The sequence below is a fragment of the Echiichthys vipera genome (assembly GCF_963691815.1).
Source record: "Echiichthys vipera genome assembly, chromosome: 5".
NCBI classification, from domain to species: Eukaryota; Metazoa; Chordata; class Actinopteri; order Perciformes; family Trachinidae; genus Echiichthys; species Echiichthys vipera.
In genome coordinates, this window is record NC_139830.1 from 13,243,737 (window position 1) to 13,267,848 (window position 24,112).

The 24,112-nt window shown below is 40.1% G+C and overlaps 1 protein-coding gene across 2 annotated transcripts in view; it reads left to right on the forward strand.

Moving 5' to 3' along the window:
• The window catches only part of dync2h1 (dynein cytoplasmic 2 heavy chain 1), a gene marked incomplete at its 5' end in the record, with an annotated part of 103,680 nt that overhangs the window by 35,307 nt on the left and 44,261 nt on the right, over positions 1 to 24,112 (forward strand). The window contains 19 exons of one of the 2 annotated variants that reach the window (XM_083913639.1): positions 285 to 427; positions 853 to 928; positions 1,434 to 1,597; positions 1,891 to 2,028; positions 3,182 to 3,295; positions 3,848 to 4,008; positions 5,199 to 5,322; positions 5,461 to 5,582; positions 7,881 to 7,967; positions 9,449 to 9,575; positions 10,765 to 10,906; positions 12,325 to 12,434; positions 13,442 to 13,540; positions 14,214 to 14,337; positions 15,209 to 15,372; positions 15,626 to 15,745; positions 17,085 to 17,219; positions 18,015 to 18,158; positions 19,791 to 19,880. In XM_083913639.1, coding sequence (XP_083769765.1) covers positions 285 to 427; positions 853 to 928; positions 1,434 to 1,597; positions 1,891 to 2,028; positions 3,182 to 3,295; positions 3,848 to 4,008; positions 5,199 to 5,322; positions 5,461 to 5,582; positions 7,881 to 7,967; positions 9,449 to 9,575; positions 10,765 to 10,906; positions 12,325 to 12,434; positions 13,442 to 13,540; positions 14,214 to 14,337; positions 15,209 to 15,372; positions 15,626 to 15,745; positions 17,085 to 17,219; positions 18,015 to 18,158; positions 19,791 to 19,880 — 2,384 coding nt within the window. The remainder of the gene's footprint in view (positions 1 to 284; positions 428 to 852; positions 929 to 1,433; positions 1,598 to 1,890; positions 2,029 to 3,181; positions 3,296 to 3,847; positions 4,009 to 5,198; positions 5,323 to 5,460; positions 5,583 to 7,880; positions 7,968 to 9,448; positions 9,576 to 10,764; positions 10,907 to 12,324; positions 12,435 to 13,441; positions 13,541 to 14,213; positions 14,338 to 15,208; positions 15,373 to 15,625; positions 15,746 to 17,084; positions 17,220 to 18,014; positions 18,159 to 19,790; positions 19,881 to 24,112) is intronic. The other variant, XM_083913640.1, reaches the window with a different exon arrangement.

A 24,112-nucleotide genomic window follows, 5' to 3' on the forward strand; every position in this document is an offset into this window, starting at 1 on the left:
CTGCTGTTAAGTGGTGTGTTTACTGTAGAAATGGTGCAGTGTCACTGAGGTTGAGGTAGCTCGTAGAGGATTCAATCAGTAACTCTATTATTTTCAAGGTATATCCACTAAAGTGCTCTCTTCACCATACAACTCTGTCAGGGAGCTATAAGCTAAAAAGGGACCATATCAGCAACACAAAACCTAAGGCCTGTTTTCATATAACCTCATACTGTCTTTGTTTCTTGCTCTTTCATTTATTCCACAACTATGGAGCTATTCTTTGTGTATCATCCACACCATAGGAATCCAGCAGAACCTTCACATTGTTCTGATCATGGACTGCTCCAACCCTAACTTCACCATCAACTGTGAGAGCAACCCAGCTTTTTACCGCAAGTGTTCTGTCCAGTGGATGGAAGGATGGTCTGAAAACAGCATGAAGAAGGTCGGTGGAGAAGAAAGAGGAGGAGGAACGAGTCCAGTGACAAACTCAAAAACAGATTAGCAATTGCTGATGAAGTTCACACCAGTATTTAGGAACAATAAATCATCCTAAAAGTGTTGCATGGAGATTAACCTATGCCCACAAACATTGAAGACAGACTTGTGCAGCTGGTAATAGTTTGTCGTAGCCCCATACACTACATATGTTTATGCATTATAGGTATCCAGTAGCTTCATATTAAATATTTTCCCCATTACAGCAGGCCTTAAGAACTACATTAGCTTAAAGGTGGTACCTGAAATTGAAAATGTAAAACTTTAAAACTTTACTTTTAAAATGCAGGAGAGATAAGAAAGGTTTTAATCCATGCTTCAATGGTTTCTGTCTAACTTTGACTTCTGATGTGTAAACCTGTACCTTGTTAGATTCCTGAGCTGCTGCTGGCAAAGACTGAAGGAGGAAAGCAGGAGAATGAACGGGTAACAAAGGGAAAAAGCTCAGGTAGGAGCACATTTTATACAAAGCAAAGGTGTATAACTATTTACAATAGAAAATGACCCATTTTGATTAAGTAGCAATTTTGATTGTATAACTGTGTTATTTATAATGATGATGATGTTATTTTTGTAGTTCATCCCTGTTATGTCTCTAAGTCTAATTGAACTGCTCTGTGACTGTAGTTTGTGGACTCCTCATTTAATCTCAGTCTTCCTGCTATTATAATGACAATCTTAGAACTGTAACTTCAAAAAGCTAAAATTTTCTTCTTCTTTTTAAAAAAAAAAAGAATTAGTGTATCAAGTAGTTTGCAAATATAATTAAAAAAGTTTCTACAACTGAAACACGTTAACCGTACAATTTTTACACCTTTAAAACAAAATAATTTTTTCTTTTTCATTTTCTAATTCAAAAGTAAAGCTTATTAACATTGTTTCTGGCTGTTTTTTACTGTGTATTATGTTTTATTTGAAAGTGACCTTTAATCTTTCTCATCAATGGCTCCCAGCAGGTTCTGCTCAGGGAGACCTGTGCCGATTGTTCCTGATGGTCCATGAGTCATGCAGAGAATATGGTGCAACACCCAGCCAGTATATGTCCTTTCTGCATGTTTACACTGCATTATTTAGCCGGAAGCAGAGCCAGCTCACAACAAGACAGCAGCATCTTCAGGTACAATATCAGCTAAAGTACAAGGTCTATATGCACAAAGAACTAAGAAACATGAAAAAGTGCTCACACCAGGTGTTTGGCTGATCGTTTTCCACAAATATATAAGAGAAAAATATGGTGTTTGTTGACTAATTGTGTGAAGCACAAATCGTATGCATTTGGTAAAACCTCATATACGGGCAAACATTAGCAGGAGAATATGTATTTCAAACATTTTTGAAATGTTTCTTTTCCTGATATATGAAAGTCATATTTCATGACGCTCATATCTTATGTTTGACTTTGGTCTGCAGGCCGGCGTGTCTAAGCTGAACGAAGCTAAATCATTGGTGGATGAGTTGAAGAGGCGGGCTGCAGAGCAGAGTGCACTGCTGAAGACGAAACAACAGGAGGCAGATTCTGCCTTGCAGGAAATTACCACTTCTATGCAGGTGTGTGTATTTGTGTGCGTATGTATGTGTTTGACTGTGTTTATGTCAGTGCGGGTAACTTGACACTCCAGGGTTTCATGTCTCCTCCAAGTTCCTCTGCCATCTGTTCTACTCTTTTCTCTTCTCTCCTCTTTCAGTTACTTCTCTTTGACTTTCTCCCCTTTACTCATCCTCTCCTTATCTGCATTTCGTTATACAAGCAGCCTTTTCTGGATTTCGCATGATTGTCTCCCCTGCTGTGAAGACACTATTTATTTAGTTTGTGTGCCTCTTGTGCCCATTTGTTTGTTCTGTAACTTCTCATCCAGTGTTTTTTACCTCCTGATATTCACAGTACCATTTCCTCTTACAAGCTCTGTCTGGAGGATATATGGATGCATAGATTTATGGAGGGAGAAAGGAAGTTCAACTCTGTTCCTTAGTTCTGATAGTTTTCTACAGTATTTTGCTCTCTGTGTGGAATTTGCTTTTGAGTGAGATGGAGTGGAGGCAGAGTGATAATTAATGGCTAGTCTTGTCCCTTTGGGCTGTAGCAGTTATGTGTCCTGTAGAGATGGAGACAGCAGGGAGGGAAAAAGGAGGAAGACTGGGACAAAGAGATGAAGATGCAAGCACACTACATGGAAAAGTGATAGAAAGGAAGAGCAGAGGAGGAAGGAAAACAAGAGTTGGAGAGTGAATATGGGGAATATATGGTATATAGGAGAGGAGGTTGAGGCTTGACAGGGAGAGAACTGGGGAGATGAGAAGACATTCAATGAAGAGATTATCTTGGGATAAGAAAGCTATCATAAAATGGACATATTATAGTGATATAAAGGTAAGAGAGAGGAAGATTATGCTGCCAAGTGTTCATCCTCTTTCTCTTTTCATCCTCAACGATCTGACTGTTCCTGAACCAAATCTTTGATCTTTACTCAGAGGAGGACTGTGCTGGGGCAGTATGTCTGACACATCTCAGAACTAAAGTACTGAAACAGAGACTCATTTGCATTTTAAAAGGTTGTCTAGATAGTTAAACACTGTGAAATTTCAAGGTCAGGGGTCAAGTGTTCTTGGTGAGTGGAGTTGAAGAGAGTGTATTGTGTATTTAATGTTCTTCTGTTTCAGAATTTGAAATATTTGAAATCTGATGATCTTTTTGGTTAACCAGAATGCCAGTGACCAGAAGACAGAAATGGAAAAGATAAAAGGGAAGATGGCACAGGAAGTGTCCAAGATTGAAGAAAGAAAGGCCAAAATAGATCATGAGCTGAAGGAAGTGCAGGTAAGTTTGACTTGTGCACTCAGTATGACGCACACCGCACCTGCTATAAATGGACCATTATTTAGATAGTAGGATAAGTAGTGGATTCAGATGAAGAGCCATTCCGCACATCATGCTTACTTACACACAGGGACATGCAGCAGTGTTTCATCCAGCCGTTTCTTCAGCAGAAAAACGCCTGCTTTTCTAAACGCTCGCTTCTACAGTCGAATCACCTGGTTTTTAAAGGGATGGGAGGTGACATTCCATTTGGTTTGAATTACGCTATGCCCAAAACACACCTTTGTTTAATTACGAGACTACATACAACCCCTTTGCCCTTTTCTCCATACTTTGCACCCAGAATATGCTCTATCCAACTGGCAAAATTGGAGTTGGACACACCCTAAATGCACTTGCGCCATGTACTTTAGACCATGCGCTATAGATCATCTAAATAGGGCCCCAAATGTCAGTTATTAAAAATACACATACATACTGCCATCCCAGCTGTACTTATTCTTCTTCACCTCTGTATCATCTCTTGCACGTCTTACTATTGCTGTCCTTAAGCCGTTGGTAGACGAAGCAAAGCGTGCAGTTGGAAACATCAAGCCTGAAGCTCTGTCTGAGATCCGCTCCCTCCGCATGCCCCCTGATGTCATCAGAGACATCCTGGAGGGGGTACTAAGACTGATGGGCATCTTCGACACCTCCTGGGTCAGCATGAAGAGGTGAGAGGGGGAAGATGGCAAGATTGTGTAAAAGGATAGACTGGAGAAGGGTGAAAAAGAAGGATAGATAGATACTGTAGATGAAGAGTAGGTTTCGCCGTTGGGAGTAATTCAACATTAGAGGATATTCAGCACCTTTTGAGTTACCAAAAAGAGGTGTGATGAGGTGTTAAGGGAATGGGATGGATGAGGGAGGAGTAAGAAAAAAATGGAGAGAAGGAAAAGTCTTTATACCTGGATTAATATGTAGAAATTTGAAAATGTAGCGTGATCTGCAAAATGTTTGTTTTATTAGAAAAACATCCAAACCATCAATTTCTGCTTATGTTTGAGCTGTTTTCAAGACAGAATTTTCTAACTTGGCATCTCATTCAAACATTGATATGTCCGACCACCTATTCACATGGCTGATAATGAATTAAACCATTTCCAAAAAGTTGTGGTATACTGTATGTAACATATTTAAATGATGTGTCAAAATTTTGGATATGTCTGTGTATCTCATGTATGTATGCTCCATGAATCTATGCAATTTATTTGAGTTTCAGTGTTGTTTTAAATTTAGCTTTTGGTACAAGTCACTCATCTGACCATGGGCCCTTTTAGAGGGGATCAGAAAGACAAAAATCATTCTGCACTGCTAATGACTTGTATTAATTGGCTGAGCAGACTAAACTCTGAGCACTGCAAGTAACAAAGGGAGTGAGTGAGTGCATTTGTGTGTGTGTGTGTGTGTGTGTGTGTGTGTGTGTGTGTGTGTGTGTGTGTGTGTGTGTGTGTGTGTGTGTGTGTGTGTGTGTGTGTGTGTGTGTGTGTGTGTGTGTGTGTGTGTGTGTGTGTGTGTGTGTGTGTGTGTGTGTGTGTGTGCGCGTGGGAAGACAATGACTCGTTATGAGTAACAAAGAGAATAAATTGCAACTGTTTACGCTTAATTAGGGATGAAAAAACTTTAAGTCACATAATTTTAGGCATGAATTAACATGAATTTCTCATTTTCTGGATAAAAAGTCACTTTATTCTATCTCCCTCTCTTATGATCTGTCTCTCTATCCCTTCTTGACTTTGCTTTATTGCCATGCCATGTAACATCAAACTCTCACACACAACATTTATACACTTTATTTGTTACCTGCTCATGTTCAATCTTTTCTCTTTTCTTTGTTTTTTTCTCCCCCCCCCCTTTTTTGCAGCTTTCTGGCTAAGCGTGGTGTCAGGGAGGACATAGCTACACTTGAGGCAAGGAACATCACCCCTGAGATTCGTCAGAGTGTGGAGGGGCTGCTCAACAGGAACAATGCCTCCTTTGATCCCAAGGTCAGCTAACCACAATAGCAGAATAATAATGAGGATGTACGGCGGGTTATTAACCTGGTGTGTTGTTGGTTGAAGATGGTATTGTGTCTGTTGTTATGACTGAGTTGTTTCTGACGCTGTTGTTGTTGTTGTGTGCAGAATGCAAAGCGTGCAAGTGCAGCAGCTGCTCCTCTGGCTGCCTGGGTCAAAGCCAATGTCCAATACTCCCACGTCCTAGAGAGGATAGAGCCTCTGGAGAGAGAGCAGGCCGGATTACTGGAGTAGGAACACACACACACATACACACACACACACATGCACTCACACACGCGCAAACACACACTCACACACCATGGGGTTCCATCCGTGTCTTTTAGAGAAAATGCGTGCACAACAGGGTGTACGTGCCCGTGTGATTAAGAGAACAATTTGTTACACGTGCGTGTGTGCGTTGTTAAGTGTGCACAGACTTAATCACGTGTAACAAGAAGCAGCGTACTACACCTAGAGCGTGTGCACGTCTGTCCGTCACTGTTAGATGTTTTCTTTTAGGCAATTACACGCATGTGCGTTCGTATGTTTTGAATGTTTGCAACCGGAAGTAGATCTGGGCTGCACGCACCATTACGCGTACATGAATGCGTAAGGTAGTTTCTCTGTGTTCCATTTTCATCCAGGAGAAAGTGCCACCGAGAAAATAATACACCGAACAGACTTCATCCATTGTTTTATATTTGACCGGGAAATATGATAGAATAATCAACTATAGTTGACCAGGGGAAACATATTTCCCTGGAAACATTTATATATTTGAACACACTCCGTTCAAATTAGGCTATTGATTTTCTGTTTAAAAAGGTGTCTGACTTGTTTATTATTTATGAAAATAGAAATCTTGAAATTAAGCTAAATTTTGAACAATTTTGATAAATATTCTCCTGCTCCTCTGACAGCGCTACACTGAATGATGTATCATTTAATACACTATGGTTTTATATTCTCATAGAGTTATATCTCACTGGTTTGGGTGCTAGTCTTAGAGTTTAAACACTACAAGATCAAATCCCACTGCTGCCATGTATTTTGTGTATATATTAGATCAAACTGCAAAAGAAGAACAAAAAGTCTGAAGCCTAAATTTGTATTTTCTTAAATCTCAGCCAATTTTTTGAACAAAATATTTGACTGAAATAAATGATGGTAAAGCTCACATTCACATTCAGATACTCAAAGACTCTTACAATGACAAGAAAATAAACAAAAACAAAAAAGGGCAATGATAGTCAGGGTGGGGCAAGCAAAAGACAGCACAAGACAGGAAACAGAAATAAAATCTAAACAGAAGAGTAGCACATTAAGAAGCCACATGCTTTCTCTGGCACAACGAAGGAAGCTATCTGTCTTTCTTTATTTATTCATTTAAGGACAGTTGTGCTTATATAGTAATTTACAAGCGTTAAATACTGTATATATGAACAACACATATATATATCTGTGTTCTGTTTGGTGTATTATTTTCTCGGTGGCACTTTCTCCTGGATGAAAATGGAACACAGAAAAACTATGTTACGCATGTACCCGTAATGGGGCGCGCAGCCGAGATCTACTTCTGGTTGCGAACAATCAAAACATACCAACACACGTGCCTGTAACACATTGACGGACAGACGTGCACACACTCTAAGTGTAGCATGCTGCTTCTTGTTACACGTGATGAAGTATGTGCACACGTAACGACGCACACACGCACGCACGCACGCACGCACGCACGCACGCACGCACGCACGCACGCACGCATGTGTAAAAAAAATCTTTATTATCTTCATGCGAGTGTGCGCAAAAATGCATAACTGTTACGCGTAGTCACTCCATGTAATGTGATTACCTGCATGCAGCAGTCATCACGCCTGAATGTGCGCGTACACGCGTGACCGTGTAAATGGGGAAACTACATGACATGTCACCCGCTGCTTTGCTGCACAGGCGTCAAAGCACGCGCTTGTGACATGCTCAGTCGACAGCTGTGTAAGTATTCTGAAACGTATAGGCATCCATACACACACACACACACACACACTCATACAAGTTCAGAAAGAACCTAAGAAGGATTTTGATTTATTTTTTCAACATAACCACATACCTGGTCATAAGCTATTTCATTTTTTTTGGCAAAACATTTTCCAACTTTGCTGATGTCGTAAAGATTGCCGGCTTGTCACTGAGCTTGCCGTCTTGGTCTTAACCTGACAGCTTGTATTCATGCTATCTTACACATATAAAGTATACATCCTCTTAATGATACACATACACACTCTTCATGATAAGCATAAACACCCAAATGATACGTGTGTGTGTGTGTGTGTGTGTGTGTGTGTGTGTGTGTGTGTGTGTGTGTGTGTGTGTGTGTGTGTGTGTGTGTGTGTGTGTGTGTGTGTGTGTGTGTGTGTGTGTGTGTGTGTGTGTGTGTGTGTGTGTGTGTGTGTGTGTGTGTGTGTGTGTGTGTGTGTGTGTGTGTGTGTGTGTGTGTGTGTGTGTGTGTGTGTGTGTGTGTGCGCGTGCATGCGTGTCTGTGTGTGCAGAAACCTGAGGAAAACGGAGAGTAGGAAGAATAAGCTCGAGGACCAGCTGAACTCTGTTGGAGCAAAAGTCAATGAGTTGAAAGAGAAGTATTGGTCCCTTCTTACATTGTACCTCTTCTTCCAGCCTTTGGTCCTTCCATTTACACTGTATTTCTCCTGTGAAAAACATCTAGTGATTGTGCCTTTGTCATAAATTTCCCATGTAATGTTTTTTATAATAAACCATAATTTTAGTTCTGCCATCACTCCATTATGTTCTAGGACTACAAATTGACTTAAATAGATTTTAAAGACACAAACATAAAACAGAGACTCAATCAAGTACAAGAAAATAACTTACTTATTCTGTTATATGGCACCCTGCCTACGTACGCTGCGCATCAGTTCCCAACAGGGGTGCAGATCAGATGTCAGGATTGGGGGGGACACGAAAGGGAATTTTTTATTTTTTTGGCCCGTATGCAAATCATACCATGCCACCATAAATCACAACTTCGTAGAGGCTCGTCATATCATTCAAAAAGTACTACACATGAAATTATTTACTGTGCTTACCTTGTCTTGTTTCTTTGTCCTAAACAGACAACAGCGTGTATTGCTGCTTACTTAACTGCTATATTAGTAAATCATAATTTAAAGAGTCTCGGGCATGTAATGTCTACTCACCCTCAGTTTTTCTCACTATCTTCCTTTTCTCCAAATGTATGGGACTACTTGATGTATGATACATGATACTATACTTTTTTTTAAAGTCTGCTGATCATCAGCATCTATGTAAGAAACTACCCGTTCATTTGTGTTGTAGTGGAGGAGAGCAGAGATGGAAGGGGGAGAAATATTTTTGTCAATCATGATTTGTTCCACCATTTCAATCGGATTCTTTGTGAATCTAAAATGTGAAGTACGTGAAGTCTGGTAATACATTTGTACAATTTAGAATCATTTAGAGTATTTTTATTGGGGGAAATTGTGGGATCTGCACCCATGGTTCTCAATGTAGTTTGGCTGTAACTCGGCTAGCAGGCTAGTAATAGCGTTCCACATGAAAATAAAGTATACACTTTTTGGTAGTTGACCTCACTTTCACTTACTGCCAGCCAATTCAGCATCCTTCCTTCTCCACTGCCTGTATATATATGTAAACAAGGATGTGATATGCTAGGATAGGACAAGTGGGATCTGGTCCTTATGCTTTCTTCCAATATCTTCAAACCTTTGCTCTCTCAAACTGTCTGTCCTGCCATTTATCTAATTGAACGTCCCTGTTCGTACAGTTATTTTTTAAACTGTGTAAGTGGAACTGAAACTGACCATTCGTCCTCACCTCTACTTACCTCACACTGTATTTCATGGCATATGTACAGATTTTTATTTTACTTTCAACAGAATATAAGGAGCTACACATGGCTTATACATCAGAGAAATTATTATATGTGTTCAATGTATTATCTATCTATTTTGGTTGATTAAACAAATATCAGAATGTCAGTCTGAGAAATCTCCAATGATCCCACATAAAACACATTTACCTACTTATTGATCTCTTTTCATCCTCTTTATATCCTCAGGTTTCAGTGTCATACAACAGAGGCAGCTAAGTTGGAGGCTGAGGTGACAAAAGCTCAGGACACGATCACCGCTGCCCAACAGCTCATATCACAACTGGATGGAGAACACACCCGGTGGAATGCACAGGTAGTTTGATGTATGAGTGTTTTGATGTGTATTGGTGTGGGAGGTTATACACATTTACTAAGAAAGGCACTCATTTACCATGTAAGAGGAACGTAAGTGTGTGTGTGTGTGTGTGTGTGTGTGTGTGTGTGTGTGTGTGTGTGTGTGTGTGTGTGTGTGTGTGTGTGTGTGTGTGTGTGTGTGTGTGTGTGTGTGTGTGTGTGTGTGTGTGTGTGTGTGTGTGTGTGTGTGTGTGTGTGTGTGTGTGTGTGTGTGTGTGTGTGTGTGTGTGTATGTGTGTGTATGTGTGTGTCAGTGTGTCAGTGTGTCTGTGTCTGTGAGAGAGAGAGAGAGACGGGGATGTATCCCGCTTGGGTCCCTTCTGGCTGTTTTTACTCCTCTCTTCAGCATCTGTCCATACCTTAATTAAAACACTCAATCTCTTCCTGACACACACAATCGCACAAACACACTCACACTCGCTGCCTCCCTCAAGGGCCGCACCAAAAAGCCAGTTAACTCTCAACTCACGTATTTCCATATACTCACATACACACTTCATCCCTATCACTTGCAAACTCTGCAGTAGCTGTGGTTCGCTATATGTTGATGACCCTAAGTTGTTTAAGAGTTTCAAGGGAAGGGAGAGACACAGGAGAGGGGTACACAAATACAGGGAAAGTGGTGCAGAAATAGATGCATGTTTTGAGTTGAAGTATAGGATGCGGCAGGATGTTTGACAGTATTAATACAATAGACTGGAGATTACCTGGTCCTGAAAACCTGCAGCTACAGAGATGTGGGCATTTTAGAGTCATAAGACTTGACAATTAAACCTGATGCATTGTTATTTGCCAAATGCTACTAGACTCAAAGGAATCCTGATCAACACAGACATCTCATTGGCTCATAATGTGCAAGTGTGTGACTGTGTTCGTGCATTTGTAGGTTACTTCTTTCATGTGTTCTTGTCATAATCAGTGAAGAAGATTATTTGGGGCTATGAGTTGGGTTAACAGTTCTTCAGTTTGGAGGAGGGAAATAGGACTCACATGCGTGGGTGGGTCAAGTTACTTATCTATTCCTTCCATCTTTCTCTTCTTTCATCCTAACCTTTCTTTACATTCTTCTTTCTGATTCCTCCCAATTCTCTTTCGCTTTTCTTACTTTTTGTTCACCCTTATCACCTAACTGTCTCTCTTTCTGTCAGATGTCTGAGATAAAGAATGAGCTGGATACGCTTCCTATGAGGGCCATGCTTGCTGCAGCCTTCATCACCTACCTGTCTGCAGCTTCTGAAGACCGTAGAAGACACTGTCAAGAGACATGGATGGCTCAATCTGGACTAGAGAGTAAATATACTACTGCTAATACTTAAAGCCAACACACTTGCACCAGCATATGTCAACTCCTGTGCTAAACAGCCTTCACAAGCACGATACTACCCACACACATGGCATCAAACTATTTTTTTATACATATGGTATATATACAACACTTGCAAGCTCCTTTGTCTGCTAAATATGAGTACTGATTAAATAACTCTGGAAGTGTTCAGTGTTTTGCTTTGTAAAATAAGCAAAATAATATATTAATACAATGAGAGTAGCTGTTCCAGCTTTAAGGTCCTGTGTGTAATGTTTTACAAGTATTAATTGGGTTTTTTTTATGGCCAATGAGTTGTTACGCAGTACACAGTATGATTGTCACCTTTAGAGTTTGTGAGCATGAGGGCGCAAGCAACAAGGTGCTAAGCACTGCAGTTCACTAACGGCTACCGGTGATGCTAAAAACAACGGTTTTCTGACAGTTACACAGGGAACCTTTAACTTAACTAATAAAAATATGCTTTCTAAAAAAAAAAAACTTAACAGCCTTAAGGTGGTGCTGAGCAAAACTTGAGGGAGTGGATTGTCACCTTAAAGGTCGGTCCATCTAGTGAGCCTGGACTGCAGTTGTTGCTAACCCCCTTCACTCTAATAAGCAGGTACAGTAGCAAGCAAGACACAGGGACTTGGGAGTTGTATCATTTATATACTGACAAATTAATTGTACACACGCTAACTTCCTACTCTGCGGCACACACACACACACACACACACACACACACACACACACACACACACACACACACACACACACACACACACACACACACACACACACACACACACTCACACTCACACACACTCTCTCTCTTTCTCTCTCTCTCTCTCACACACACACACTTTCTCACTGTCACTGTCTGTGTGGTGTGTTTGATCATGTTAAAAATACATTTAAAAAAAAGTCCCAGATGCTTAAGCCATGTGCAAAGTCTCTATCAGCACTTATTGTGTCTTGAGTGAGTCATCCAGTTGACCCCCTATCGTTTCTAAATAATTATATACTTGGAATGGCTTTTTTAATTATATAACACTTTATGTAGCACTTTAAGTGATCCCACTTAAAGTGTTGTATAATGTGTTTAGGCACTATTGATGAATTGGGACTGAGGTTTTATTAAAGGAGTGGTACTTAACATTCAAAACATTAATATACCACGAAACAAATATTTGCTATGTAGAGATATTAGATAAAGTTCAGTAATGACATCCTGAGCAGAGAATGATGGGCATGTGAGTGCATGTGGCTGGGAAAATCTATGGTATTTTACATATTGGGGAGCGGCCTGTCAGAGCCTTATGTAGGAAACCCCAACCCAACAGTGTTTTCAGTGAGCTAACATAAAAGCAGCAAATTAGCATGTGCATTTGTGTCTTTGTATCAGAGTTTGACTTGCGGTTATTCCTGTGCTCGGAGAGTGAACAGTTGATCTGGAAGAGTCAAGGGCTGCCATCTGATGACCTCTCCATGGAGAATGCACTTGTTATACTACAGGTAAGACATCCATTTGCCTGTCTGTCATATCTTGTTGAACGCTCTACTTTTGTTTTAATTCCCTTGTTTACAATTTTGCTTTGACACAAAAGGATCCATGTAATCAAAGCACTTTGATCACCAATTTCTATGCAATTTTAAATTTAGCTTATAACTACAGCATTTACTTGTAACTGCCAATTTCCATATTAATAGTCATATCAAGAATTCTGCCATTTTTTGCCATTCACCTGTCCTCCATTTGCCTGTATTGTGTTTTGTTTATACCATTGCTGCCCTCAGATCAATGCACTCAAGTTAAGGGTAAGAAGTTGTTCCATCATTCATCCTTGTAGCCCACACTTAGTTTAGTGTAGCCTCTCTGTTTCTTTCACTGTCTGTGTGTGTTCCTTACACGTTTATTGTCATATGCACTAAACTGCCATGTACATCGAAATACTATGGAAGTCTTACTGTAGGCCTGTGAATTCACTCTCTCTCACACACACACACACACACACACACACACACACACACACACACACACACACACACACACACACACACACACACACACGCATACGATCTCAATCGATCAGCCTCCTTTGTTTCTAGGACATTGCAGCATACTGAAAAATCACTTCAGTAATAGTAGCAAGTAAGTACTGAGTTAAGTGCTGACACACTCACACGTAAAATGAAGCAGACCAAGGTTACTTCAGTCATTACGCAGAGTAAGATAAGGCTGGGCGGAGTAAACAGACAAATAAGCAGGTTTGTGAAAGAGAATCCTTGAGCAAGAGACCATGAAATGAAAGAGCACAGGATGAAAAGAGAGTAGTGGACTTCATTCCTCTGCCTAGCATAGGAGTGACACTGGTCGATAAGCATGACAGCGGTGAGACAGGACTGAACTACAGACACACACACATACACACGTCTCTCTTTTCTCAGTAACTGAGCCTCTTACTTAGTAGCACTATCCCAAAACGACAAGCCATAGTTCTTTATCATTGTTCCATACCCAGAGTGTTGCCTGTCCATTCCTGATCGACCCGTCATCCCGAGCTACAGAGTGGCTACGGACACATCTCCAACATCAAAGACTAGAGGTTATCAACCAACAGGTAAACACACACACGTACACTCACATGGTAAAGAACACTGGATATAGGTTATTAACTACCCTGATGCTTCTGCAAACTCATTTTCAAACACATGTAAACTGGTAAAAAAATCGGTGAAGTAACTTTTATGTCTCCAGGAGACAACAATGGCTGTAGAACATTTCTTTGAAGTGTTTGATTAGATGTTCTTGATTGATCTTTTTCTTCTTGTCTGATAAACCCAAGTCTATTTTAACTCCATAAGTATACCCTCATCATTTCGTTTCCACCACTGTTTTGCTGGCCGTATTACTCATCACTTACGAATCACTACTTACTAATTGCTGAATTTGTGTTGTTATTTATTTAACCCTTAAGGCAGTGGTTTAGATTTTGTGACAACATGCTCTTAAAAAGATTGCATATCTCCTTTGTCTTTTGTGTGTCTATTACTTTATAAGACCACTGTCTTACTTGACTGTATCTTGCAGGTGGGATACTATTGGGGTGACATAATCTATCTATCCAACCTTCAGTTCAGTTTACGTTCAGTAAAACAACCTTAAAAAAAGAAACTATTATTTACTATTTATTTAAACGATAAATTATTTTTTAATTGTTATTAGGTATTGTTATGATATTGACCTGATGTGTTACAGAATTCAAGGTTTTCCTACCATTGTGCTCTCTATAGGATAGTAACTTCATGACTACCCTGGAGCTGGCAGTCAGATTTGGAAAAACCCTTATCATTCAAGAGAGTGATGGAGTTGAACCTGTGCTCTACCCATTGCTGAGGAGGGACCTCATAGCACAGGGTATGCACACATTTACAAACACAATTTTTATCCACAATAAGGGAAAAGTAATTGATTCTGCTTCACCAACCGCTGTGAACTAATAAGCCGACCACACGCCTCTACCTGACTGCTACGTTTGTGCATCGCCTGAACGTGATAATCATGTTGCTAATGAATGCAAGATATTCTGCACCTTGATATCAAATCTCATTATTTAAAACGTGTGAAACATCCAACACTACTTCGATGATCATTTTAAGAAGTGATGGTTATTACATGTAGGATAACCTTGCTAATCCAAAATCAAGAGAAATAGTGATCATTTGAGCCACTGAAGAATTTAGGCATCTGAAATACTCTGCCGTTATTAAAATTATCTAATAAATAATTATTAAAAAGAGGTAACTAAAAGGGAAAAGTACATCTTGTTCATGCATGGCTGTTTTTGTTCATGCACTTATTATTTAACTTGTGGTATTTTAGTTCCTCGGCTCAGAAAATTGCATACCAGTCACAGCTGCACTGAGGTTAGACATACCTGTGAAAATGAGGGTGATTCATAAGGCTCTGAATCATCCAGAGAGAGGCGGCCGTCTATTTGAAGCTGTATTGGAAAGAGTGGGTGCAGTGAAAGTGTAAGAAAGGGCAAGTTATCCACTTAAAAGTAGTGTTGAACAGGATGGAAAAAGAGTTGAGACAAAGGCATGGCAGTACTGCATTGCAGACATCTAGAATACAGAGAGTAGAGGAGAAAGTAAAAGGATGATGATATGATTTAAAGTGACCAATGAATACAAAGTTCTGTGTGATACAGTACATGTTGTTAACATGACTTTCTTTCTGTCCAACTTTCACACACACACACACACACACACACACACACACACAGGTCCTAGATATGTGGTTCAAATAGGAGACAAGGTCATTGATTACAATGAGGACTTCCGTCTCTTCTTGGCGACAAGGAATCCCTCCCCCTTCATTCCCCCTGACGCTGTTTCCGTGGTTACAGAGGTCAACTTCACTACTACCAGAGCAGGCTTACGAGGACAGGTAGCCCACGTAGCCCACACTCAAACACAAACACAAAATCATAAACAATCTACTTTAATACCCTAGCAGTAAATGGTACAGAATCTATGTTTTTGTTAACACTTGCGTTTTTGTTATCAATTTGCATTCAATAAATTCCAGTGTGTGTGAGGCCGTAGCCTGTGATGGTCTTTTGTAAAATAATCTGTGTTTGTTTGTGTGTGTGTGTGTGTGTGTGTGTGTGTGTGTGTGTGTGTGTGTGTCTTTGTGTTAGCTGTTAGCCTTGACCATCCAACAGGAGAAGCCAGAATTGGAGACCGAAAAAACAAGACTGCTACAACAAGAGGAAGACAAGAAGATACAGCTGGCTCAGCTGGAAGAATCACTGTTAGAGGTACACATAACAGATAGCACAGAGGAGAATTCTATTTTTTGGAGTATTTCTAGAGCTTGTTACTGTGCCCCAAAAAATTGTAGCTTTGATCAATATACAGTACCATGACACTCATTTGACACTTTTAATAAAATCATTGTGCAATTTGGAAAGGCTTAGCTTCCTCTACACTGCAGACAATGTTGTTGCAAACACTGACTGTTGGTTTGAGGAGGGTGCAGTAGACAAAATGAGACAATCTGTACAGACCAAGCAGGAGGAGTTGCTAGTGCTGCATCAAAGATGTGATCTGTCACCGGCCTTCCTTCCGTGAACACTTCCAGATGAATTTAATGGAGCACTCAGCCAAGCCGGAAACACCACAGCTGGGTATTGAACCCACATCTCTGTGCTGGTGGCGGTGTTTGTTTCCTCTGCACCACCCAGCCGCCTTAATGGAATGTTAGTAGGGAGTAAAGCCACAATCGATCTTGCTTTGCATTTCTTTGCACTTATTTATGCACTTCAAACGTGTACAGAGATATGTGTAGGCAGGTGTCAGGTCATTTTCAGCCCAGGTAATGAGACTATGGAGCCGAAACATCAAACAGATTACTACTGTCCAAATACTGAATCCGGCTCCCTGTACTTAAGGCAAAAACATACTGAGCTTAATGCATGTATACTCTCACAATCCAAAACACCCACACACACACACACACACACACACACACACACACACAGTTGATTAACATTGTGACACATGCTCAACCCAATGATATATTTGTGCACAAAGTCTATGGGGAAATTTACACACACACACAGACACACACACACACACATACACACACATGCACACGCACAGAGAGAGAGAGAGAGAGAGAGAGAGAGAGAGAGAGAGAGAGAGAGAGAGAAAGAGAGATAGTGCCAAGAGCAGGATGTAAGTGCTTCAGTGGTACAAGACATGTAATTATTCCAGAATTGTATGAGCATATTCAACTTGACATTTCCGTGCTCCACTGCTTTCTCATATATTGTATTTGAATTTATTTGAATAAATTCCATCAGTTCGTTTCAGAGAATAGATTTCAAAGGATGAAGTTTGCAAGTCAAGCCAAAAAATAAATAAATAAATAATAAAAAGACTACTCTTGCTCCTGCAGCTTTTATCATATCTCAGATTCCAGCCAATTGACAGGTACATGACAACGCACTCTCTTTTACTTGTTTACTTGTTTTATCCACCCCAGCCCTCTTTTCTCCTTCACTCTTACTTATCAATTACTCCTTTTCTGCCCTTGTCTAATCCTTTCCATATTTATTGTTTGTACCCGTTGTTTTTTTTTTTTTCCTGTCTCAGACCCTGGCTACATCTCAGGGTAATATTCTGGAGAACAGGGAGCTGATAGACAGTCTGAACCAAACCAAAGCAAGCAGTGCCCTGATCCAAGAGTCACTCCTTGAATCACACAGACTGCAGGCATCCCTGGACCAGGTACTGTACTTAAGGCACACATGCAAACACATACGCATACTGAATGAATGCCTTAAAAACTGTGTTCATGGACCTACTTTACTGCGCCACTTTGTAACTGTTCTGATTAAATTCACATGAAAAAAATTGGACATGAAAAAATAAAATGTTGATGTCAGAAGAGAACGACAGTGAGAGATTAAGACAGATGCAATGTGTTAAATCTATAGTAACATTTATTCCAAGTCTGTAAATAAAATATTTCTCTACTTTTGTGTAATTTCTGAAACAAGTCAACATCTTAGATTCAATACCTTTACTGAAATTGAAAGGATTAGGCTGTTATTAACAGTGATGTATTAATATCTAGTAATTTGGCACAAACATTTCAGCTCATTTGAGTTGCTACAGATAAACAAACTCACAGCCACTCGTAGCACAATCTGCTACAAATGAGGGGCAATTCTAGATGCATTATGCAATCATCCTCTAGGGCGCAGTGTTACACCAGAACTATTTTTGTACTTGCTTTTATTTATATATTTATCCCTCATACATTTCCTGTCTTATCCCACCTTATGTTGTCCATCCTAATTTCTCTCTCTGCCTACTTCCATCTTGATTGAAACTAACATTTTTCTTCTACTTTTCTTCTTTTCCATCCCTATAAATCGATTTCCCTGCAATCCATCCATCTGTGGTCTTTTCTATAATTCTACAACATCTGTGGTTGTTCTTTTTCTGCTGCTTCTTTGTTTCTTGCTCTGCCCCTTTCTCTGTCTTTTCTTTTTTGCTTTCTTCTTGTTTTCATTTTAGGAGCGGGATGCCTACCTGCCTCTTGCAGAGAGTGCGAGCAAGATGTATTTTGTTATCACGGACCTGTCAAAGATCAACAACATGTACCGCTTCAGCCTTGCTTCTTTTCTGCGCCTGTTCCAAAGGGCTCTTCAGGCCAAGAAGGTGACTGGATGACACGCAAATGTTATAGTACTTCCGTTTTCATGCAGCACAGCAGTGTGATAACATGAACTGAAACCAGCATCAATACAACACCCTCATGTAACTAGACTAAAAAAATGGATCATTCAATAGATGAACAAAAAAAACAATAATAATAATAATAATAATAATAATAAAAATTAAATATTTAGTCCAGCACAGTTTGTTTTACAAGAATATTTAGTTTAGCACAATTTATTTTTGATTGACTGAGCTGAACTCCATTTACTTTTTTTCGATTATTTTACACAGATGATTTTATTCCAGTTCAGGTTGATTTATTTCAGTTTATTTTGTTTTTAGCAACTTTATCTGAGTCTGACCTGTGCAGCTGGAGAGCATCATGGACTGTCTATTACACTGCTGTTCTCCATCTGAGCCTTAAATACTGTCTGATAACCAGAGCACACACACAGGCACACCACACACAGGCACACAGACACTGGGTTGAGCGATTGAGCACTAATTCCCCAAATCCTGTGTGGGTTGTTAGAGCCAGTGCTGTCATCCAAGAATGTCACCAGGCAGCAGCTGGTCACCACTGTTTTGTGTGTGTGTGTGTGTGTGTGTGTGTGTGTGTGTGTGTGTGTGTATGTGTGTGTATGTGTGTGTGTGTGTATGTGTGTGTGTGTGTGTGTGTGTGTGTGTGTGTGTGTGTGTGTGTGTGTGTGTGTGTGTGTGTGTGTGTGTGTGTGTGTGTGTGTGTGTGTGTGTGTGTGTGTGTGTGTGTGTGTGTGTGTGTGTGTGTGTGTGCGTGCGCGTGTGCGTGCGTAGGTAGGCTTGTGGACAGATTCAGCGAGTGTGGTCAGAATACTGCAGTGATTCATGGACTCTCTCTCCCATTGTATCTTTTGGTTGTTTGTTGAATGAGCAAGTTTAATTTGCCATGAGCTGCAGATGGTTCCTGAGATCTGGAAGAGAATTTTATCCTCTCATGTCTGACATAATTCACTGAACAATCCTCTTTTTTAGCTTACACACACTAACACATTAGCAGGCACACATAACATCTATGCTCAGGTACCGTATACACAATGTGTGCTAGCTTGCACTCACTAAACATAGTTCATTTGATGAATGATATGCTTACAGAGATCGGTGCAGAAGAAACAGAGGAACAGACATGCTAAACTGTGAATAAGGGAGCGAAAGAGAGAAATCCATCTGGAATTTCTCTTTTTCTCAGCATTTTTTTGGCATTTTCTCTTTCTGTCTGATTCTCATGCTCTGATTCATGTGTTTCACTATTGCTATTGGGTTTTCTTCTTCTTCTGGTCTCACTTTTGTGTATTTATGGTATGTTTCTATTCTATACTGTATATACAGCTCATTTTTTGACAGTTTTTCTGCTGTCCCAGCCTAACCACAAGAAACTTAATGACAAACACCAATACTTAAAGTCTGATCTCTCTGTGTTTGTACATCAGAGAGAAAAAGAATCAGAGCGGGTATAAGTGAAGAAAAAATGGGGACACAAAAAGAAATAATGTTTTAATTTCATCGCTGCAAATAAACCTTGCACATATTTAGTCTAGAAAACTTCAGCATCTTCCCTTTGTCATTGTCTGCATGCATATGTGTATGTGTGTGCAGGAAGCAGAGAATACTGAATCCAGGATTGCTGCTTTGGAAGCCAGTTTGAAGAATATGGTGTATGAGTACGTCTGCCGGTCGCTTTTCAAGGTAATACACACACTTAAAAACAGTAATAGAACACGTGGCTTTGAGCATGTCTAAAAATTAGGGCCGGATTAATATGGGATTTTTGAGACTGATAACTAATTTAGAGGGAAATTCTTACCATTACTAATATGGCGGACAATAAAGTGAAATTTTCAGCTGGAATAAATATATATATGTATGGGTGATACGTTTGTAGTAGACCCCCAACAATTTATTTCTATCTGGTTGTCCTGATCGGCCATAAACACATCAATTATGAACCAAAGACATGTCTCCACTTTTTTTACTCACAGCTACAGAGAAATTCCTTTGCTCCTTATGTTGTTATGCATATGTATTTTGCGAAGAAAGCAGACTTAATTAATCTTAAAAATACTTTTACTTTTAGCTCAACAGACAATTTTTCATAGCATAGGCTAAACTAAAATATGGACTGAACATCTAAAATACCTTTGTCCAAGAAAGTATTGTAATGGCATGTTGATTTCTTCACCTGCATACTCCTGCATTACTCCCCCAATCCTTTCTCCTCACAACTACCGTATAACAATTTGTTATGGTCTTTCAGCCAATTGGTTTACTATTAACAATGTTGGTTATTCTCCGGCAGATGCACTGAAATATTTGTAACATAAAGTAGCAGTAGAATTATTATTATAGATTGTCAATACCAAATGCACAATCAGATAAAGACAAACATTTACACACTTATACAAACAGATATTGACCAAAAGAGCAATCATTGCATCAATCAGGCAGTAAATAGTAAATGCAATTTACTTACCTGTCTGTGTGTGTGTGTGTGTGTGTGTGTGTGTGTGTGTGTGTGTGTGTGTGTGTGTGTGTGTGTGTGTGTGTGTGTGTGTGTGTGTGTGTGTGTGTGTGTGTGTGTGTGTGTGTGTGTGTGTGTGTGTGTGTGTGTGTGTGTGTGTGTGTGTGTGTGTGTGTGTGTAAACAGAAATAAAATCTAAACAGAAGAGTAGCACATTAAGAAGCCACATGCTTTCTCTGGCACAACGAAGGAAGCTATCTGTCTTTCTTTATTTATTCATTTAAGGACAGTTGTGCTTATATAGTAATTTACAAGCGTTAAATATATATGAACAACACATATATATATCTGTGTTGTGTTTGGTGTATTATTTTCTCGGTGGCACTTTCTCCTGGATGAAAATGGAACACAGAAAAACTATGTTACGCATTCATGTACCCGTAATGGGGCGCGCAGCCGAGATCTACTTCCGGTTGCGAACAATCAAAACATACCAACACACGTGCCTGTAACACATTGACGGACAGACGTGCACACACTCTAAGTGTAGCATGCTGCTTCTTGTTACACGTGATGAAGTCTGTGCACACGTAACGACGCACGCACGCACGCACGCACGCACGCACGCACGCACGCACGCACGCACGCACGCACGCACGCATGTGTAAAAAAAATCTTTATTATCTTCATGCGAGTGTGCGCAAAAAATGCATAACTGTTGCGCGTAGTCACTCCATGTAATGTGATTACCTGCATGCAGCAGTCATCACGCCTGAATGTGCGCGTACACGCGTGACCGTGTAAATGGGGAAACTACATGACATGTCACCCGCTGCTTTGCTGCACAGGCGTCAAAGCACGTGCTTGTGACATGCTCAGTCGACAGCTGTGTAAGTATTCTGAAACGTATAGGCATCCATACACACACACACACACACACACACTCATACAAGTTCAGAAAGAACCTAAGAAGGATTTTGATTTATTTTTTCAACATAACCACATACCTGGTCATAAGCTATTTCATTTTTTTTGGCAAAACATTTTCCAACTTTGCTGATGTCGTAAAGATTGCCGGCTTGTCACTGAGCTTGCCGTCTTGGTCTTAACCTGACAGCTTGTATTCATGCTATCTTACACATATAAAGTATACATACTCTTAATGATACACATACACACTCTTCATGATAAGCATAAACACCCAAATGATACGTGTGTGTGTGTGTGTGTGTGTGTGTGTGTGTGTGTGTGTGTGTGTGTGTGTGTGTGTGTGTGTGTGTGTGTGTGTGTGTGTGTGTGTGTGTGTGTGTGTGTGTGTGTGTGTGTGTGTGTGTGTGTGTGTGTGTGTGTGTGTGTGTGTGTGTTTGTGTGTGTCTTTGTTGTTTCTGCTTTTTGTCTGGGGGGGGGGGGGGGGGGGGTCTGTAATTATTGGACAATAGCACCTGCCAAGGAACCCTACTGATTAATTCAGGGAGAGAGTGATTGGCAATGGAAGTTTCAGGAGTCAAGGTGGCTGTTTACTGCTGATCATGTCTATAGGCTATCAACCACACACAATCATGTGGACGGTGCAGTCCAGTCATTAGCAGAAGAGAGGAGACATTCCCTACATTTTCAGTGCTCCTGCCAACACCCCTTTGTCTATGCTACAGAAGAGATAACTCAAGGGGGGAAGAGAGAGATGGGAGAAGGGGTCCAGAGAAAAGATAAAGGTGGATAATGAGTAAGGGGACATTAGGAAAGCATATTGGTAGAAAAAGGAGGATTTGAGAGGAGACAATATAGAAAACATGTTATATACATCTTGTATGACTGAGGTAGGCTCTCAGGCTATTCTGTATGTGTTAAAGTCCACCACAAACACAACTGGTTAAGCTTAATAAGATATTGAGTGAGCGTGGCTAGTCACATCAAAGTTTGATTAAAAATCAGTTAGTCTACCAAATATAGATTGTAAAATGTCTCATGAGAAAAGATTGTTGCCAGCCACGATAGCAATGCTGGTAAGTGTGTGTGTGTGTGTGTGTGTGTGTGTGTGTGTGTGTGTGTGTGTGTGTATGTGTTTACATGTCTGTCTGTGGCCAAAATGTGTCTCCGCAATAGCATCACAACTGTGCAAGTTACAGTCACAAAACGTTAAAGGTGTGTAGGTGAGATGGAAATGAAGGCTAAATTCAAATATGGTTGTGGTCCGAGCAGGGACACTGGAAGAAGGGGGTAGAAAGTATGGAAGGGGACAAAATATATGATTAATTAGGGTTGTGTTTATTGAACAGAACATCCCCAAAGCAATTTCAGTCAAAAGCAACTGGACTGTATGCATCTGACCAGTCCCAGCCTGGAAATTGCTTTGGGGATAACGATGACCTGGACAAATGAGAACATTCACAGGCTTATTGAACAGAACAGTTAGGCAGATATCTGGTACAATTATTATAAATTCAAGTCAATATAGCCCAAAATGCAAATCACAAATTTGCCTTAAGGGGTCCTATAAGTGTGTTTTTGAGAAGTGTTGTTTAATCATTTTGGGCTGGTTTGATCTTAGTGAAAGTATGATATTTGACAATTTGTCAATTGATTGAGTTGAGTTAAAACATAATTGAATGAAAATCACAGTACAGACAGAATCAGAGAGTAGAGAGTAGAGAGTTTGCATATAGTCTACCCCTGCAATGATCTGGAAGTGTAACTTTTTATGACAAAAGTTCTTAGCTCAGTAACTCAGTCACTTGTCTGATCCATGCATAGCACTTAGCAAATCTTCCTGATTTTAAAAATTAGGAATCCAGTGGCCTGAGGGTAGAAGCTCTTCCTGAGCCTCTTAGTGCTAGCATGTTGTATCTTGTACCTTATTTCTGACCTCAACGGCGGAAAAAGCTTTTATCTGGGTGGTTGGGATCTTTAATGATTATCTTAGCCTTGTTCTTACAGCATGTGGTGTAAATAGCTTAGGCAGAGAAGAGAACTACCTGATAACATTGTGTATCTGGGTGTGTTTAATGTGCATATGTCTATGTGCAAACACTTATGCTAGGTCTTCATGCATGCTAGTGTGTGGGGTGGCAGGTATAAGAATTCAGGAGGTTAACTGTCTGTATGTGAGACTGTGGATGCATCTCTCAGTACCTGCAGCAGTTTGAGTTGTAGTGATGTACTGAGTTGTGACATATTCCAGGTTGTCCTGTCTACTCAGGTTCATGTCGTGTCAGAGTGTCAGTATGACAGCAGTTCATATAAACACTCACAGGCTATTATCCTCATTGCATTCTGTTTGCTTAATTTCTTCCTGACACATACTGTATATGCACACACAGATCCACACACATACATATAGCGTTAGTTATATTAGGGTACATGCAAAGATGTGGAATGTACAGAAATAGGGATTTTTTTAAAACTCAGTTCTTGCTTGTGCTCAGATATGCCTATCATATAATTGAATGAACCATTTAGAAAC